The sequence below is a fragment of the Brachyhypopomus gauderio genome, chromosome 2 (assembly GCF_052324685.1).
Source record: "Brachyhypopomus gauderio isolate BG-103 chromosome 2, BGAUD_0.2, whole genome shotgun sequence".
Taxonomy (NCBI): domain Eukaryota; kingdom Metazoa; phylum Chordata; class Actinopteri; order Gymnotiformes; family Hypopomidae; genus Brachyhypopomus; species Brachyhypopomus gauderio.
The window spans coordinates 35,957,656-35,979,404 of NC_135212.1; the positions used below are offsets into that span (position 1 = coordinate 35,957,656).

The window sequence follows — 21,749 nt, forward strand, 5'->3', positions numbered from 1 at the left end:
GTTTGACCTACACCCCAGGGCAAAAGAACAGAGTTGGAGACGAACAGGGAGAAGAGCATTACCACCACACACAAATGCATTAAGAGAACTGGAACTATGCATGCTTCACATGCAAAACTTTATTCAAATAGAAACTTTTGTTTGATTTTCCCATAATATCTCTACTGTTGTATATCCAAAATTATGTGTTAACTGCTGCTGGTTCCCATAAGGTCATTCTACTGGTTGGGTAATCCTCAACAGGAAGGGTCTGAAATGAATAAATGAATTAATCGTGATTAAAGGTCCCTCATTTATTCTTTGTGGTTTTGCATGTTTGAAGCTGGTCCAGGCTCCTGAGTGGTTTGACCACAGAAGGTTCAACCCTATCACCAGAAGACTCAGATTCAAGGCCCTGTGATGTTAAATCCATCTGTGACTCTGAGTCTAAGACAGAATGCTTGGCTCTCCTCTATGAGTGTGTACGGTGGTCTAGTTCCTGTCAATCAGAGTGCCGCTGACCAATCGTGGCGCTACCCAGTTTTCAGATTGTCCATGCACACATAACTGGGCGAATAACATTTTCATATGTTGCTGCATAGATTGACGTACAGAGATGTGTCTCAGAGGTCTCACGGGTGGGGTTCTGCCCTCACTCTCTCAGACATACAGGGGAGGCATAGATGGCAGGAGCTGCCAATGGTTAAAAAACAACCAGACTGCACTGTAAAAAAAAAAATCCTAAAAAAACGGTAAACAACTGGCAGCAGCGACTGCCAAACAAAAACTTTTATTTTAAAGTAAAACCCTGATTTAAATTAAGTGGAAAAACTATAAATTTACAGAAAAATTCATTAAACATTCTGCAGAGAAATACTGTTATTTTACAGATTTTTCCTGGATTATTATAATTTAGCACTTTTATTAGAGTGACACCACTAATATTTTTGCAGAGAAATATTATTGTTTTACAACTGTAACGGTGGGGCTGTAGGATCATAGAGGGGCGGACACACATGCGAAGCAGAGCGTACGATCTTAGTGGGGTTTATTACATGTTTGACATGGCCTGAGGACACGCGAGTTGCACGTGAGCGACGAGGCATGATAAACAGAACACACACTTGAATTCAGACAGCAGAAACGACAAAGGTGCTAGACCGGACTAAACACAAGAGTACAACTAACAGTTGCATACACTGACATGAACAGGAATACGTGAAGCAAGAAACAACCATACACGAACACGAAAACTAAATACAAACAGAACGAAGAGAACTTACTAACAGCACAAGGGATCGTACATGAACAAGATACACGCACTCTAGACAAACCTGTAACACAAACCACGTTATCGAACTACATGAACAAGCAACACGCACTCCAACAAACCTGTAACATAAACTATGGAGACAAACTACATGAACTAGATACACGCACTCTAGACAAAACCTGTAACATAAACCACGTTATCGAACTACATGAACAAGCAACACGCACTCCAACAAACCTGTAACATAAACTATGGAGACAAACTACATGAACTAGATACACGCACTCAAACAAACCCTAAACATCGACCACGTTGCAGACCTACATTAACAAGCAACACGCACTCAAACAAACCCATGACGTAAACCACGTTACACAACACTGAGACCCAACATACCGAAAACCCAAAACACCATAAACCGTAAGTAAACTCGAAGGTAGAAGAAACACAACAACCAAAGAATGACCAGGAGCTGAAATACCGATAATGATGCCCGCAGGTAAGTAGTGACATAGGTTGTATATATACCCACACATACTCATTGAACACTACGATTGTCTAACACGGTACAGCTGGACAGGGAGGGGGCGTGACAACAACGTAAAAACAATGAGGTACAAGAAAGGGGCGGAGCCAGACATGACAGAACCCCCCCACAAAGGCGCACTCCACCAGGGTGCGCACACAAGAAACCGAAAACCCCCGCCAAAAGAAAACCACCCACCAATGACCAGAAACCAAAACAGGAACGAAGCAACACAAAAACAACCACACAACCAGGCAGAACAAGACAATCAATCAATGAGGGGAACCATACTCTAGGACACAGGACCAGCCAAACAAGAGAATGCAGACACCGAAGATTTGGGGGTAGGACCAGACACGAATGACAGATGTGGGAGGATAGTAGCTGACGAACCAGGGACCGAAACCGAAAACACAGACGGGCAAGAAGAAGCAGGGACCGGACCAGTGCGTGACTCAGGACCAGAACCAGACCGGAGAACAGGACTGGCAACACGAGAGGCAGAAAACACTGAGGTAAGTATATGACACACGACATGAATGGGCACAGGAACAAGATGGGTTACATAACGAGCAAGACACATAACCACCGGAACAGAGACGATGACACCAGCCACTGGGACAGGCATAGGAACACACACAGACACTGGTATAACAGCACTAACTGGGACCAATACAAATCCTGGAACAGGTGATGAGAAAAGAGGCATAGTCCTTGGGTCGAAACCTATAGGGAGCTCAGACTCACTCAGAGTCTCTCGGGTAGTCTGGTGGGCCTCTGCAGGCCTAAACAGTGTCTCTGCAGCGGGCAGGTAACCCTTGAGTACAGGCCGTGTGGTCCTCTCGACCAGTCCCAAGCCAACATGGACCGCAGTAGCAGGTACGGACCCTTTCCGGGCCTCCGAGTCCAATGCTGACCCCCTCTGAGCCGCGCGAACAGGCTGCGGCAACAGCGGTGGCGGTGACCCCGTCCGGGTTGCAGGAACAGGCGCCGGCGTGGACGACCTCTCCTGGGTCGCGGGAACAGGCGCCGGCGTGGACGACCCCTCCTGGGTCGCCGGGACAGCAGCTGGCGTGGACGACCCCTCCTGGGTCGCCGGAACAGGCGCCGGCGTGGACGACCCCTCCTGGGTCGCGGGAACAGGCGCCGGCGTGGACGACCTCTCCTGGGTCGCGGGAACAGGCGCCGGCGTGGACGACCTCTCCTGGGCCGCCGGGACAGCAGCCGGCGTGGACGACCTCTCCTGGGCCGCCGGGACAGCAGCCGGCGTGGACGACCTCTCCTGGGTCGCCGGGACAGCAGCCGGCGAGGACGACCTCTCCTGGGTCGCCGGGACAGCAGCCGGCGAGGACGACCTCTCCTGGGTCGCCGGGACAGCAGCCGGCGAGGACGACCTCTCCTGGGTCGCCGGGACAGCAGCCGGCGAGGACGACCTCTCCTGGGTCGCCGGGACAGCAGCCGGCGAGGACGACCTCTCCTGGGTCGCCGGGACAGCAGCCGGCGAGGACGACCTCTCCTGGGCCGTCGGTACAGCAGCCGGCGAGGATGACCTTTCCTGGGTCGCCGGGACAGGAACAGGTGGGGTCCGCCGGCGGGCAGCGGGAACAGGCGGGGTCCGCCGGCGGGCAGCGGGAACAGGCGGGGTCTGCCGGCGGGCAGCGGGAACAGGCGGAGTCCGCCGGCGGGCAGCGGGAACAGGCGGAGTCCGCCGGCGGGCAGCGGGAACAGGCGGGGTCCGCTGACGGGCAGCGGGAACTGGCGGCGCTGGCGTCGGCAGGGCGTCAGGCGTAGGCAGGGCGTCAGGCGTAGGCAGGGCGTCAGGCGTAGGCAGGGCGGCCAACGGAGCGCTGGAGAACCATCCAGCCCTAAAGGCTGCTACCTCCTCAGGGTTGGACCAATCGCGTTTCCATTGCTTAGCGTTGTATGTACCAAACCGAGCCCGGAGCAGTCCAAAGAATCCCTCCAAGGTTCTCATTTCCTCTGCTCTCTTTGTCATTAATATATGTGCCCATTGTAGAGCTGTTCCTTCAAGGAATTGTAACAGAAATCTAACCTTTACAAAACCTGGTGGCTCTGGGCACAGTAGAGAGGCAAAAAACAAACTGCTTTGCAGAATAAACCCCTCCAGGGGTCCCTCCCCATTATACACATGGGGTGGGCTAATCGACGACGGCAAATCGAACGGTATGCCGTTCTGTAGCCTGTAGTGGAGATCCACAGGAAACATGTTAAACTGTGAATCGTCTTGTACGTATGGTTCAGGAAGTACAGTCTCGTGATACTCGCTCGCTGTGTCCTTACTAGGGGCATCATTCTGTAACGGTGGGGCTGTAGGATCATAGAGGGGCGGACACACATGCGAAGCAGAGCGTACGATCTTAGTGGGGTTTATTACATGTTTGACATGGCCTGAGGACACGCGAGTTGCACGTGAGCGACGAGGCATGATAAACAGAACACACACTTGAATTCAGACAGCAGAAACGACAAAGGTGCTAGACCGGACTAAACACAAGAGTACAACTAACAGTTGCATACACTGACATGAACAGGAATACGTGAAGCAAGAAACAACCATACACGAACACGAAAACTAAATACAAACAGAACGAAGAGAACTTACTAACAGCACAAGGGATCGTACATGAACAAGATACACGCACTCTAGACAAACCTGTAACACAAACCACGTTATCGAACTACATGAACAAGCAACACGCACTCCAACAAACCTGTAACATAAACTATGGAGACAAACTACATGAACTAGATACACGCACTCTAGACAAAACCTGTAACATAAACCACGTTATCGAACTACATGAACAAGCAACACGCACTCCAACAAACCTGTAACATAAACTATGGAGACAAACTACATGAACTAGATACACGCACTCAAACAAATCCTAAACATCGACCACGTTGCAGACCTACATTAACAAGCAACACGCACTCAAACAAACCCATGACGTAAACCACGTTACACAACACTGAGACCCAACATACCGAAAACCCAAAACACCATAAACCGTAAGTAAACTCGAAGGTAGAAGAAACACAACAACCAAAGAATGACCAGGAGCTGAAATACCGATAATGATGCCCGCAGGTAAGTAGTGACATAGGTTGTATATATACCCACACATACTCATTGAACACTACGATTGTCTAACACGGTACAGCTGGACAGGGAGGGGGCGTGACAACAACGTAAAAACAACGAGGTACAAGAAAGGGGCGGAGCCAGACATGACAACAACTTTTAACTGAATTATTACAATTACAATTAATTATTACAATCCTGCTGCAAGATGAATTTTAATTGCATAGGATTTTCTCCATTAATCTGGAAAGATTTTGACAAAAAATACCGCAGTTTTAAGTCTGTTCATATTCATTACATGTTGTAATGGGACAAGAATGAGCCATTACACCAATGTTAGTGAACTGTTATTTTATAAGCAACACACTAAAGGGAGGGGGAACACTAACGCACATACAACACACATCCAGGGAAACAGGGGGAACTCACCGCAGGGCCTGCTGAGAAGTCTGTAGACTCCACCCCTTAACGCTGCCCATTGGCTGACGGTACAATATTCAGCCACCACAGAACGTGATAGAGGTGGATAAAAAAAAAAACCCCATTGATGTCTGCCACCCAAAATTGCATGTGACTATTAATCATTAGTGATAGAATAGTCGGTGACGTTCCTAGCAAATTAGACTTTCTATTACAATGTACGTCTACCAGTATATCAGTTCATCTGTCTCTCAGTGTGTTACAGGTTATTTCCTTGGTTATGTTCAAGTATAGACCCAGTGTTTAGAAATGTTTCTTTTAAAACTCCAGCACCCAAACAAACTGCCATTTTCTATTGCCATTGACTGCACAAGAACTAAAATGAGAACCGACATCAATAGAGATGGAACAATCAGAAATCTCATACAGCCATTACTACTGTTACATACTTTAGACATGCCAATGTAAAAATCTAATGTCTGAATTGACATTGGGAAGTCACTCTTCATTCTGTAGTCATCATAAAAATGAGCATAATCATGATTTTCAATTGCAGAAATTGTTTTTTTTTTCTTCATCAAATCAATTACCATTCTGTGGCAAATGAGTATGTCCGGACCCTATATGTTTTGATCTGTGTACTTTTCTCCTGAACATCAATGGATCCTCTGAATTACGAGGACACCTAACAATCAAAATACGAGTATTGCTATATGCAAGCTAATACTATGAAAACCCCATTAACTTCTGACATTGAAAATCATGTTTAAACCAGCAGTGCCAAACAACTAAACACAACGCCAAAAGACATTAAATAAAACAAGTTAATAAGATTTTGATTAAAATAACAGAGAAAAAAACTTTTTTGTTCTTACAGACATAAACCTTCATATAATCAACCGAATATTTAATTGCAGATAATTGCTGTAATTGTACATGAATCTGTATGTAATTTAAGAAAGCAGAAAAATACCGTAAAAATAATACTGTATTTTTTCTGTAAAAAAAAGAGAAAAGCGTGTAATTTGTAATTATTATCGTAATACTTAAAATAAAAGATATTTTGTCAAATTACAAATAATGTCTGTAATTTTACAAAGTTTTGTATACAATTGGAAAAAAATGTTAAACTGCACTGAAATATTTACAGTTATTTTCCATAAAATTTTACAGTGTGGGGGTCATGTTCAGATCCTATAATGATATGCTTCTACACTGGATCCAAGAATACAGTGGACTGACATACTTTAATAAGCGAATCATCTACCAGCATTTAATGCAGGAAGCTCTACATCCTGGGCTAAAAGCTAATGTGCAGTGCCTGGTCTGTGCTCCCTATAAGTGCACTCTATAGGGTGCGCAATTACGAGCATTATCGTCATGATGATGGGTGAACAAAATTAAAAAACAAAGCTCTTGAGTCCCGGCAGTAAGGGTGCGCCTCATGTCGGCTGCAACAGAATCTCAAATTTGGACCAGAGTCTGAAAACACCACAGCACCAGTGATTTTAAAAGCCCAGCCCATAGCTACAGGACTCCCACCCAACACAGATGCCCAGGACTCTGGACACGAGAGAAACGGCAGAAAGGAAAAAACCAATTTGTGCCCAAATGAGTTGGTGTTACCCATTAAACTGTGAAACCCACACCCTCTGTAGTGCAGTACGTACCGACCAGGGAGCTATTTGACATTCAGGATGCTCCCGCACAGGCACCGAGGGCTGTTTTTTGGGGTGTGTGTGTGTGCGAACAACCTCGTAGTGGAGTGTTGCTACGCACATAAAACAAATCGCTACTGTCCACCCACCTATGCGCTCCAGGAGCAGGAGTCATTTACCCACCGTCTCAGCTGTCGTTTATCGTTTATCTCAGCAGTCGTTTATTGGGGATCGCGAGGCGAGTTAGCTGATCTAGGATTGGTTCCTGGCTCAGACCATATCCTGAGGCCCACTAGGACGTAAAAAGCAAACGCTGGTACTGGACCAGTGGATGGTTATTGAATTCTAACACAAGCAGTGTCTGCATCTGCAGACAAATATTAGTCTGTTTAATGGTGGCCACAAGCAGAAGCTAACTTCTGAAAACAAGTCCCTGGGCTGAAGTCAATCTCTACACACCGACAGAGCAGTGATGGCATGGCCTGATCGAACCTGTGGACGGAGCACTGGAGTGGTAATTAGTGCTGGGTGGCGTCCCAGGTCCGTGGTCCTGGCTGGCGTCACGTGCGCTACAGCCCAGGGAATGCTGGGAGGAGAGTTCAGATGGTGTCTCTGCCGCCTGCCTTAAAAACGAGAGCCATAAATTATCCATGAGGACAAAAGGGCTGAGGGGGCAGGAGACAGACAGCAGGGAGAGTGAGGATGATGAAGAGTGGAGGAGAGGAAGTCACCGCACCGCAGGAGATGGGAACCTGGGAGGCCCGACGCCTCTCTGATTAATGACCCGAGGTACCCTCTCTCTCTCTCTCTCTCTCTCTCTCTCTCTCTCTCTCTCTCTCTCTCCCTTTCTTTTTTCGCTGTCTCCCTCTCTCTCTGCTTATATCTCAAAGCATCTCCATTTCTGTTTATTTCACATTACCACTGAATATCCTCACGTCTCTCTCTCTCTCTCTTTCTCTCTCTCTCTCAGCTTGGAGAGGTGCTGCAATAAGGTCAGTCTGAAGAGCAGGAAGTTTTAAATGAACCCAAACAAGAAGAAGTCATGGGAAAGTGGACTGGATTCAGAGCAGTGAATTTTAGCCATGAATGTTCAAGCCCTGGTTTATGGAGTGAGTTGTTTTTCTGTAAATTTAGTTATAAATAGTGTGAATGAATCTCTCCACCAAATCTCTCTCTCCATCTCTCTCCCTCTCTCCCTTTCTCTCTCTCTCTCCTTCCATCCCTTTCTCTCTCTCTCTCCCTCTATCTCCCTCTCTCTCTCTGTCTCCCTCTCTCCTTCCCTCCTCATATCCACAACCACTTAAGGGAGATGAGATGGATTTCTTTCTGCGCATTTTTGAGAAGGGATGAAAAAATGAGGGAAAGGGAGGGAGTGAGACAGCTGGCCAGCCAATCAGACAGACAGACAGAAGGACTCTGATCCTAGTCATACACACTAAGACTGGTTAGCAATTACCCCAATCACCGCACAAAGTTCAACACAGCCTGTAGCAGATAGAATCCAGATAACATCAAGGAGGGTGAGAGTGAGAGACTCATGCAAGAGGGTTTATTGGTCTAACAAGCAGTGAGCTTACATAGAGGAGAAAGTAACTCAGCCAGTAAAACAACCCTAATGGAGGACAGTAGAACATTGGAGACATGTCATCTTTTATGACCCTCTGTGTCTTTCATGCACGTACCCTAACAGACTTCACTTCCACTGGAGAAGTGAGGAGAAAAAACACAGAAGAGAAAGAACATGAGAAAACGTGAGAAAACATGAGTGAACATGAGTGAACATGAGTGGACATGAACAAATGGCAGGTTGAAGCTCCACCTCACACCAATGCAACCCCCCCCCCCCCCCACCTCACTCCCCTCCCCACCCCACCCTGCCCATAACATGTGCCCTGGCTGATAGGCTGGTATTTTTGCATCCTAAATTGTTTACTTCTTCATCCTGTTATTATGCGACAGAAACCAGTGAAGATCAGAAACAGAGAAGAAGAGGGAGGCCTGTCAGTGGGGTAATTGACCCCAGAGCCACCCAGGCGGGTATACGCCCCTGTAAACACCCAGCCAGCAGTGTTTGTAAACACGTCTGGGGCCATGGATGGTTTTTGGCCTTGGCTTCAACTGAATCCTGCCTTGGCTACTGCACACTACACATCGGCTGTCAGCAGCATTCTTGGAGTTAACAGTGAGCCACAAAAGAATGCGTTAGCAGAAACTCTTTCATTGCTAAGCCTATTTAGCTGCCTTTTAGTGAAGAACCACTGACAGGTTATAAAAGTGTCTCTAGCAATTATTAGATATCTCCCTCTCCCTCAGTTTGATGATAGCCAAGATCTCAGATTGTGCAAGGTATGCTATAAATGACTAAGCAAGACATGATGGATTTCCTGTTCTTTCACTCACTCACTCACTCTCTCTCTCTCTCTCTCTCTCACACACACACACACACACAACACACACACACACACACACACACACACACACACACACACGTACATGCACAAAATGAAAGAGGATGTGGCTTATTTCACATTTCAAAGATGAGCTGACAGCCACAGTCACTCCGTGGATTATGAGGCCAGTATTCTCTCCCCTATTCCCATAATCCTCTCCTCAGATTACGTCCTTACATGATAGTCTCTCTGAGAACACCTTTATCTCACCAGCCAATTGGAGCCATGAGTTCAGGATGGAGCTTATCTATATAAAGCCTGACTCAGGAACCAGCAGTTTGCTGCTTAACTGCTTTCCAGTGTATCAGTCCACTGTATTAGTCTTCAGTACCATGAACTTCTAACGATAGTTCTAGAGGTTTGATGTTTTCATTCTCCCCAGGAGCATGCTTATCTGCCCTTCTGCTCCTCATGTAAACAATGTTTTCCTCCAGATCATCTACACTGAAATCTAGAATGTTGTTGTAATCAAGTTAAGTAGAAAACTTAGCCTGCTTACAAGGGCTCTGGGCACTGCTGAAGGGTTCTCCTTAAATTTTAGAGGCTGAATCAGGTACCCCAAATGTGAACTATCACCCCTGAAGCTACTGTGTAACTCATGATGGATCAAAGAATAGTCGCCACACTTAACAAAAAAAGTCATATACAAAAAACAAACAAACATAGCAACAACAATAACAACAACAACCATCTTTCACCAGCCACTTCAACAAGTGGAAACTTTCCTGGGGTTCACTTAAAGTGGACACTGATGTTAATGGTCAAAGTCGTTAGGATTCATCAGGCGTGCATTCTAGCAGCAAGGAATGCATTGAAGTACTGGGAGGGTTCTCGTGGAACAGCTCACAGGACCCTCACACCTGCATGCTGACAAAGACCTGAGAGATTTCTTCAGCCTTGGCAGAAGCACCTACACAAATGTAACAGTGTGAATGGATTTGACTTCATTGTGAAACTATGATAACAATCGAACAATCTCACACTTGGTATTTGGGTGTAGCAAATACACACGTGTGCACTGGCTAGCATTTATTTGATTATGACATTGGGAAGGGCACTGAGTTTGCACACAAAGGTGCGTCCATCCGAAATGATCAATCATACACAAGCACGAACATGTGGGCAATCTGTAGTCCTGAACATGGGGTAATTTGCAGTCTTGAACATGGAGTAATTTGCAGTTCTGAATATGGGGAAATTTGTAGTTCTGAACATGGGTAAGTTCTCAATGTGGGGTAAGCTGTGGTTTGGCAGAATCCATGCGTTCCTGCAAGCCCTGGAGATATTTCACATTCCCTCGTGCAGGCAGTGAGGAGCACAGATTAGCATTAGCACGTAGCAAAGAGGTCTGTATACATGTGACTGCAAGACTTTCCCTTCTCAGGCTACGGTTCGTCATCCCTTGTATGCCAGCTACACACACACACACGCACACACATACAAACACACACACACACACACACACACACACACACACACACACACACACACGCACACACACACATGCATGCAAACATGCACAGACTTATCAAAAGGCACAAGCCTTATAACTGAACCCCACTCAGGCAGGAACACATACACACACAGGTGCAGCTATGCATGTACAATCTTGTTGGACAATGTCATGCAGTTTTCTGTGATTAATGCTCTGTTATGATGTGCGTATACACCAACTCATAAGAAAATACAGTATATGGTACAACAAATGAGGCTTTAGCAGTGCGTGCCCTTGAGGAGAAAATAAAGCATTAGGGTGCAATGCTTTTTCAAGATAAAAACACATGGAGGACAATCTGTGGCAGGGTTCAGTCTTATATCAGACTCGAAGCCAAATCGCAAAACAATGCAGCTAAAATTGGAAACAACCTGTCATATGGTTGCTATTCCAGATCATGTGTGGCACAAGGACAAAAGGTTACCCTCAGCAAACATCCTATGAAAACAAAACTCTGAAAATGCACACAGACACACACACACACACACACACACACACACACACACACACACACACACACACACAGGTTCCACATGTGGGCAAAGAAGCAGGATGCATGACATGTGACTGTTCTTGAGATGCCAATCTGGCTGTCTGTCTGTCTCTCTTCGATAATTCCACCAGATTATGTGTGATTTGTTTTATTCTGTAATTTAGTATAGAATTGAATACATTTTGTGAGAAGCGGCAGTTGATAAAGTGTGATTCAAAATGGAAAATATCAGTTTCTGTATCAATTCTATTGACATTTTTCAATCTAATCTCTATGAACCACACCTCCCTTAGATCACAAAAGATCAAAAACTACCCTTATACCAAACAGATCAAAGTAGATCAAAAACTGGTAAGATTTAGTTCATCACAGCAGTGCCAACAATCACAGGAGTGACATCAGAATATCATCTTTAGGCATTTTACCAGTTCTTACTTATCACTTCCCATGTGTTTATGTTAACCAATCACAGCAGTCTCACTGAAGTAGAACAATCCCACCATGAACACATGTTTTGGAACTGATGTTTGGTCTGAATGTGAGCTACATCCACCCACTCTACTCCACCTCTGCACAGCTGGTTCTAAACGTTATGTACACACAGTGATTGGCTCTACAGCAGAAAGTCATCTTAGTTTGAGCACAGTGGTGTAGACTGTATTGATCCTGGAGGGGAGGTTAGTGAGGGACAAGTTCTGCTCACTCTGCTCCTGAGGAACGTGGTGAAGAGATGTGTTCAATAATGGCTTTAGTGCCAGTCGCTCTTATTTTCTACCTCAAACACATATGTCACCCTGCTTTCATAATAAAGCAAAGATGAAAAACAAACCAAACCAGTCAAACATACAGACAAGTGTCAAACCAGACAAGAGTCAAACCCCATGACCCACAGCCTCTGACTTTATACTGTGGTGAGATCTGATGTTTGTGGCTGTCATGTGGATTTCTAAACCTCTGTGCTTAGGAAAGGTCACCTGCCCGAGCTTTCAAAGCACACATAAAACATTTATTGAGCTCATAAACTGCCTGTAATACACAATCTGACTAATGTGCTTATAAAAGTCTCTGTTTATAAATTGTCTCCATTAAACAGTCCACATATAAGTGTCTTGTCATTGTAACTACCGAGAAACTGAAAGAAGAACTGACTTTTGGTTTCTTTTCATCGATATGTTGAAAACAGCACAGAAGTGCACCATACTGTATCTTCCTGTAACAAATATTACAGTGGATATTAAAAGTGACTAGCCGGTCTCATGGCAAGCTGTGTGGCCATGGCCAAACCCACACAGTGCTTATCTAGTGTTATGGAGGTGTGACGGTGTCAGGGAGGGAGGAGAGGTGCGTGCCAGTGCAGAGTCTTTACGCTTCAGAGCAAACTGATCACAGCAGTGATCAGAGACGAGGAGAATGAAGGCAAACACCACAAGAGGTTGTCCTGGGTGCTGAGAGAGCCGTGATCCTCATAGCTCTCTCACTCTCTGAGTGGGGAGCCATGTGCAGCTCTGGAGAACCTGATCTGGAGAACCTGCTCTGGAGAAGCATCCATCTTTGCTGGTCAACAACGAAAACAACCTTAAGCTTGAATCCTACCGATGGGGAATTGGAATTCAATCATATGTTGATGGAGGTGTAACAAAGCTATGTTGTTCCCAGTGATGAAATCTGAAACATGACACATCCAGACCACTAGGTGTCAGTATAATGGCTTCAGCTTTTATTGACATCTTTAAAATCTGTTAAAATTATCACACAGCTTGGGACAGAACATTTGAGGATTTGACAGTATCAAACAGATATGTTGGGCATCTGATATGTTGGATGGACTGACAGCAGATGTCATGGCTCAGTGATGGAAGCCAGTCAGTTGGAAGCCAGTCAGTGATCATGTCATCACGGCCAATTTTGTTACCAAACATGCAGATGACAATCATTCAAGTTTGCAATTTGATAAAAAAAAATTCTAAAGATGTGGTTGACTTTATGGATGATCCATCCATCCATCCATCCATCCATCCATTATTCTCTGCTTATCTGGGTCTGGGTCACGGGGGCAGTAGCCTAAGCAAAGAGGTTCAGGTTTCCCTCTTTCTAGCCACCTCTTCCACACTCTGGACCAATACTGGGCCAATACTGAGGCAATTTCAGGACAGCCAAGAGATATGATTTCTCCAGCGTGTCCTGGGCCTTCCAGTTGGACACACCTGAACCACCTCCCCTGGCTCCTCTCTACATGGAGGAGCAGCAACTCTATCAATCAATCAATCAAAGTTTATTTGTATAGCGCTTTTCACAACACATGTTGTCACAAAGCGCTTTACAGGATTTAAAAGGTTAACAATACTACGGGTCCAGAACCCTAATGAGCAAGCCAAAGGCAACAGTGGCGAGGAAAAACTCCTAGTGGGGATTAGGAAGAAACTACCCAGAGCTCATGACCGTAGGAAAGTGTCAGAACCCAGATTGACCAGTAAATTGAGAACTTTGCCTCGGATGATTTTAAGGATGATTTAGTCAATTCCAAGAAGATGAAAATCACAAGAGAGCAATTGTTATGAGAGAAAAGCAATATCTCCATGGTGCCCAGAGGCACTAGCCTCCTCTCAGAACTGTTGAAGGCCTTCTCCATGGTCCTCCTAAGGACGACCCACAAGGACACTGATCAGCAGCCATAAGAAGATCAAGCCTGATTCCGAGACAGACCATTATACTGCGAGCAGATGTTCACGTCGGGGTAGATCACAAATGGATCCTCTATTCCCTCTTCATCCTGGATTATATCATATGGACAGCAGTGGTTCACCACTGAATCAAGATCGCATGGTCAGACAATAAGAAACGTAGTGACTTGAGTTTTTTAGAGGAGCAATTAGTCAAACAGCATTAATGAAAGTAATGATCACCTTAACACTATTTTATCTATAAAGTACAGCTCACACGAAGAACTAGGATTTGCTCCAGAAAGCCCCCCACATGTAAGCAGCCATGTTTCAAAACAACATTTTCAGGTACTCTTATACATCCAGGTCTTTAGGTATCAGTATATTGGCTGTTTCAAAATGTGAAGAAGAATCACTGCTGAACAAGATGCTGAACAGGAGAGTCGGGAAAACGGACAGCAAGGACTCTGAGAATGTCATGTGCCTTCCCACAGTCTTTATTTAACATTAATGCTTAATGTTCCTGTTTAAGTTGTGCATGTACACATACAGGTGTTGTGTGTCTGCACATACAGGTGTTGTGTATCTGCACATACAGGTGTTGTGTGTCTGCACATACAGGTGTTGTGTATGTGCACATACAGGTGTTGTGTGTCTGCACATACAGGTGTTGTGTATGTGCACATAGGTGTGTATGTCTTGGATAAAGTCTTATCACAATTGCTTCTTTACTTTTACTGGTGTGTTAGTAGTTACCATCTGCACGCTGTGTTTCTGTTTCATCAGCAAGTTCCCTTTCTGTTCATTTGTGCTGTGTGAGACTTGCTAGTCTTGGCCATTGCGATAAAGTGCCTGTTCCTCAAGCAGAGATCTTTTCTGACTCTGCTTCTGTGCTGACACTAGGATGTGTATTTTGAGATTTAACACGGATGTTTTACTTTTATGTGAGGTTCTTGGTGTGGAAGTCAGTATGCCGAGCCCTCTGTGGGCAGCATGCAGGACACACCGGGCTATTGCGGGACACGCCGGGCTGGTGCGGGACATGTTGGGCTGGTGCGGGACATGATGGGCTGGTGCGGGACACGCAGGGCTGGTGCGGGACACGATGGCTAGTGTATGCACCGCACTACAGAACTGCAGGCACAAAACACCATGCCATTGCCATGCCTTCATTGCCATGGTTACTCACTCAGCCCCACCAGGTGGGCTGTTACTCAGCTACGAAAAGAAGGCTTTGTCTTCCATCCCTCTCTCTCACTCTATCCCTCTGTTCTTCTCTTTCTTTCTCTTCCCACTCTCTTCACATCAGAAGATGGTTTGTCATAGCAAGAAAGACAGAAAGAGAGAAAGAAAGAAAAAAAGAGACAGAGAAAAAGTAATCGTGGTGAAAAAAAGAATACAAAGGGTGCATGAGACGAGAGAGAGAGAGAGAGAGAGAGAGAGAGAGAGGAGAGGCTGGCAGCACTCCGCGTGTCCTTCATGCCTCAGCAGGTCTGTCTTGAGACATCTGCCATTGTCTGAGAGCGTGTCCCTTCCTACACAGAGAGTGGTGCACACCAGTGGGCGCTCACGCCCGGCCTGAGCAAGCGCCAGCAAGCCTCCCATTCATCTATTAAAGCACTCACACTCCCCATCACACCAAGAACAAACCCTGCACTATGCTGTAGTAGTGCGGGTCCATGGGGGCAACGTGGCCCCCACACACAGGCCACAGTGGAGGGGAACAGCAGAAACAGTGGCTACGTCACACCAATTCACACAAGCAATTCACACAGGACCCAGTAACCCGGCCAGGCCGGTAAAACGGCCACCTGTTTGTCTAAGTGTCGGGCTTCTGGATCTGTAGCCAAGTCAACACAGTGCTCTGTAATGCCAACAAATAAGTCACTCTGATGAGAACTGAGACGGGAAGGGGGGTGGGGGGGGGTGGCTGGTAAAGAGAGCCAGTCCAGACCCAGTGACCCCCAGAGCACGCCCCCCAGGCCCCAGAGTCTCCGCCTCCCCGGGACCCCTCTGCATACTCTGCCTGCCCTCTGTGATACCCCTCCTCCTTTGTCTAGCACACAAAGACATACGTGGGAAAGGGCACAGAGAAAAGAAAAAGGTGCCACTCTCGTGTTCTGTTACCCCCACACCCCTTCCCTATGCCCTCTTCCTGAGACGTCAAAGGCAAAACAGACCCAGGCGGAATGAGGGGACGCGGGAGAAACGTGACACTCCAGGAATAAGGACGACGATCAGCAGAAGAGCAGGCGGTGTTGTTGGAGTGGAGTGCACCACCCGTGGCTCCAGCCTTTCACAACCACAACCACGGCTTCTTCCCAATGCCATCATTACATCACTGCTACTACGCAGCCCAACCCTCCAGACTTTAGCTAGCAGCTGAAATCCCTTCCTGAACTCTCATTATGGTCATAGATTTGATCCTTACTATGCTGTAACTGCGGGTGTACAAATATTCACTAGCAGATCTGTGTTTTAACTTTTGAGTTTATCCGTCTCTCCGTTTTAAGTGACTATGGATCTAGGCTCTGGAACTTTCTACCTGAAAACCCGAGACTGATTGACTTAATCAATAATGTCAATTAAACATTTTTCTCAATAAAGTGTCATTTTATTTTATATTTCTTCCATCTATTGATTCTCACACACACACACACACACACACACACACACACACACACACACACACACACACACACACACACACACACACACACACACACACACATCAATACCTGTGTACCCTGCATCCCTACCAACATAAAGATGACAGGTAATTCAGCTAATTCCTTATTACACAAGACTTAAAGGGATGTATTTTAAACAAGTCTATTCCTTCCCTGCTATTATGCAAGTGTCTGCTGTAATTAAGATGCATTACAAAGGCATTTAACTGTATGTCCATATCACATATGCGCACGAGACTGTGGGTGGTGGCCTGACAGACATCTTAAATCCACACAGGCTTCATGGACCTCAGGATGAATCCATCTGAACAGAATAAAAGCAGGTGTCCCTACTACTATGACGCTAATAATGAGCATGTGTTTCTCAGTCATCTGAGGGCACTGAGTAATCATTCAGATCCTCTTCATTCTAAATCATGGAGTAATGTTCAAAGCAATCCCAGTATGCCTTGGGTCTCAATGAGATGGCTTTGGGTTTAATGGTGTGTAGCTGCACGGTGGGACAGCCGACACAAGTGCGACGCACAACCTTGGGCGATACTTCGAAAGGTGCTCAGTCCAATTTAATGACCCTATATCTGTGGTTAGCATCATACTAATTAAACAAACACACATGCATACATACACAAACACAAAATGTTGTTCAAGGCCCAAAAGAATGCCATATTGCACTGAGGCTTTGTTAACACATTTGAAAGTCTGCTGTGTTTACACTGCCTCCTGTTCTGGAACCTTCAGTAGTTATATATTCCATAAAAAACAGTTATTTTAGCTGCACTGTATAATGATTTAGTCACTGATTAGGCTAATCCTATGGCAGGATCTGTCGCAGTAATTGTTTTTCAAGACAAAACCACAGAAATGCCACAGAAACATACAGAACACATATTGAATATACATCAGTTTCCTGAGCATTTGAACACAGCTCAAGGTAGTTCCTTCATGAGTCATAGCACAAAAAAAGACCCGCAAGACACACAGCGTCTCACATAGCGCTGCCCTCCATCGTCAGGACTGAGATTTTATCCACATTTTCACATTTAACTCTTATTTGCACACCTCAGGTCTTTAACGACCTATGACCTTTCTCTTCCTTATCTATTTTTCAAAGTTTTTGTTGAAATAATAGTGAAAAAAAATTTAAATATCTAAATGAATTTTAAAAACCTAATTGACATTGCTGCAATGAAGTGGTTATTAACCATGTTTTATAATTTGTAGTCTGAGTTAACTGACAAAAATGGCATTAGATTAGATTGCAAATTTCTCCGCTGAGGGATGATTAAATGATTATCTTATCTAAGGGCGTACTCACACTAGGGTCTGTGATCCGGGCCCGGGCACGGTTCCCTGCTGAAGCACGGTTCGTTTGGCTAGTGTGATCGCTCCAACCGTGCCCGGGCCCGGCCCAGTTAACTGTGCTCGGGCCCGCTTGAAGAGGTGGGCCAGGGCACGATTCACTTGGACTCGGGCTCGGTTCGCTTCTAGTGTGAGCGCTATCCGTGCCCGGGCCCGCTCGGTGCCTCGTCTGATTGGTTCATTTTGCTGGAACTCAAACATGACGTCAGTGATGCGACGCTCACGTTAAACAGTCATAGCGGCAAAGCGATTAGCAGACAATCGTTGTGTTAAATTATCGATAAATCTGTGCTTGCACCGTGTTTCTGCACTCCCAAAACGACTCCAAAAATACAATAAAAAGAGAATCGTGAACTCCATAGTGTTGTGCGAGCGCGGTTTTTTTCCAAATAAAGCGGCGTTGTGATGACGTAAGCGTGCTCGGGCCGGGTTGCTGAAGCCAGTGTGAGTGCAGGCCAGAGGGGGAGTGGGGAGGGGGGATAACCGGGCCGCAGCACGGAACCAGCAAACCGTGCCTAGTGTGAGTACGCCGTTAGATAAAATATATTTCATAAATTTGTCAATAGGTCTGAACACTTTTCCTCCCCCCGTGGTTGCTTATAGATCAGTGTGCTGTTCTAGTGGAAGGTCACCAATAGCGTGAGGTGTGATATACCTGCTCAGGGCTGGGTGAGTTCAGTTAAAAAAAAACACAACAGCCACGCAGCCTCATTCATCACCCGGGCAGAGCGTTTCACTTTTCGGGGACAAAGACACAGCAAAAACAGCGCCGTCTTGAAACCCACCCTCTATTTATCAAGCCAGGACATTCTGAATGTAGATGAAACTCTTCGTAGCGTCCTCTGCAAACTTATTTCAGTTTCAGACTGATAAAGACTTCTCAGCTGAGATAACTTAAACTTTTCTTATTGTATAATAAATCTGTAACCGTTGCACATATTCTTGATACTATGTGGCTTCGCACGCCACTGCAGTTGCTGTGGACGACGTGTTACCAATTTAGCATTAATTAGGTGGTTCTCTTGATTCGCACCCTAACAGTAAAACATCACTCTGCCATGGACCCAGCCAAGATTCTGCAGAACCCCAAAATAACATGAACCACCAGACAGCAGCTTTTCAAAAAAATGTCCCACTCTGATATAACACTGACAAATACAATACAGTACTATGAAGGTATATTCACATGGGGAACTCTGACTGATTTATGACATACAGGATGTGTCACCGACCTTTAACCTGTGAGGAGCATCTGCTCTCCTGCACAGCTCTGGCTCCATTTGACATTCACCAGTAACATAAACAGTGCTTGCCTTTAACGTGTCAGATTTACATTACGGCCTTAATGTGGCATGATAACGCAGTTATCGTTACATTAATCAGCAAATGTGTGGCAAAACCTGACCACAGATCAGTGCTTTCTGACGAGTCTTGGACTCATGAGTTTAATTGTCCAGTCAGGAGCTCCTCAGAGATGCCTGTTCCCATTCTCTGTGTATTCTTGCAGGCTGTTCAGAGCGGTCTCCTCGCTCTTGGACTGGATCGGAACGTCACCCTTCCTGGAGCGCTTCTTGGTGGCCCTGGAGAGTCTGCGGCGGAACGTGTCTCCGGCCAGGAAGTACAGTATAGGGTCCACGCAGCTGTTGAGGCTGGCCAGGCCCCTGGTCACCTGGTAGGTGGCGTACACTCTGTTGTTGAAGTCACACATCTCCGGGCTTTGAAAGTACAGCCGGGCCCGCATGTTCAGGTTCTTCATGACATGGAAGGGCAGGTAGGACACGGCAAAGACGGCCAGCACGATGATGACAAGGTGGATGGACTTCTTCCTCAGAGGAGCGTTGTCCATATCGTTATATATGAGAGCTTTGACAATGAAGCCATAGCAGCCTAGTATTATAAGGAAGGGTACGCAGAAACCGAACACCGTCATGCACATGCTGTAGACGAAGTAGCCCGGCAGCTCGTCCTCCGTGGTGGTGTCGTAACACGTGGTGACGTTGCGCTTGGGTCCCGTGCGTGAGTAGTAGAGGATCGGAGAGATCCCGGCGATCACGATCAGCCACACCAGCGCGCTCGTGCGTATCGCGTTCTTCTTCTTAAGTCTGCCGAGGGACTTGAGCGGGTGGACGACCCCGGAGTACCTGTGCACGCTGATGCACGTCAAAAACAGGATACTCCCGTACAAGTTCACGTGGAATATGAAACGCTGTAACCGGCACATCACGTCGCCGAAAATCCAGTCAGTTTTATTAAAGTAGTAAAATATGAGAAAAGGAAGCGACAGCACGTAACAGAAATCCGCCAGCGCCAAATTAAACATGTACACTGAGATTCCGCTCCACGGCCGCATGTGACAGACGAACATCCATATCGCCAAACTATTCCCTATGAATCCAGTGATGAACACAATGATGTACACTGTCGGTAGGTAATAAAACTGAAAGCCAGTTTTGGTCAGCGAGCAGCCTTTGGTGTGATTCGGAATCTCAGTCTCATTGAGAAGTGAAGTAAAGTTCAGTTCCGTTGACATGTTGTCGGGAAGACGTGTGGCTGGCTACAGAAAACACCCATAAACACGGGCAGACACGTTAATCAATCACGCCCACATGTTCAACAGGCATGTTTAGTAACAAGGACTAATCGCAAGACGGAATGCCGAGTCCTCGTGTATTAAAGTCCATGCGCATTAACTCCACGAAACATGCATTGCGAAATAAACCAATCCAGTTCCTTGAGGGGGAAAAGCAAAAGTTGATTTCGCCACGGAGACGCGCCTTTACATTCTTTCAGGTTTCATCTTTGAACCGATAGCATCGTGGTTACTTTCACTTTTAGCACGCCTGGGGTCCTTACTGCAGTCAACGGAACGGAGCCGTCCTGAACGGATGATGTTCGAGCCAGTCGAGCCTCTTGTCTCGCGCTCTGCTAGAAGGCGCGGGACAGACGCAGCTGCAAGCCCCTGTCTCGTGCGCTCTCGCGCGCAGACACTTCATAGTGAGCGTGCGAGCGCAGGGGGAAGGGGCGGGACAAGGGGTGGGGCAAGTCCGTTCGATTCTAAACTCCATATTGCGCGCGCTTGTTTCATTCAGATCCCAAACTGCTTCTCATGTGCAAAATATCCTTATCATGATAATACAACTTATAAACAACACAACTTAATTTCTTATTTATATAACGAGGTAATGCATGTTCAGTCAGATAAATCTTTTGCGGGAAAAGTGTTAAGACTTTTGCGTTTGGTTGTATGAAGGACAATGTTCAAAATCCTGTTCAGCAAAACTCTTACATTTAAACATAAACACGAATTTTATATATTGTATGAATAATTATCTCCACCCTACATAAACAAATATATCATGCCTTTGTTAGTTAGTGACACTCTTACTCTGTCTCTCTCTCTCACACACACAAACGCACACAAACACAGACACACCGACACACAGATACCTGCATTGTTGGACTCCCTAACTTTTTCAGGAGAAAATGTCAAGCTGCCATTTTAACTCTCAAGACTCATTTATCAACTCTGTTCATACACGATACATCAAGTCCTATTTCAGCAAATGAGGTCTTGTTGCATTCCACCATATATCAAGGAGACGTTTCATTTCATTCTAGACTTTGCTCTCTTCTCATCTCA

General features: G+C 46.0%; 1 protein-coding gene across 1 annotated transcript; it reads right to left on the reverse strand.

Moving 5' to 3' along the window:
- Positions 1-19,270: 19,270 nt before the first annotated feature.
- Positions 19,271-21,080, reverse strand: p2ry1 (purinergic receptor P2Y1). The gene has a single exon (XM_076995009.1). The coding sequence runs from the start codon at positions 20,637-20,639 to the stop codon at positions 19,578-19,580; it is 1,062 nt and encodes a 353-aa protein (XP_076851124.1). The 5' UTR covers positions 20,640-21,080; the 3' UTR covers positions 19,271-19,577.
- Between the last annotated feature and the right edge of the window lie 669 nt (positions 21,081-21,749).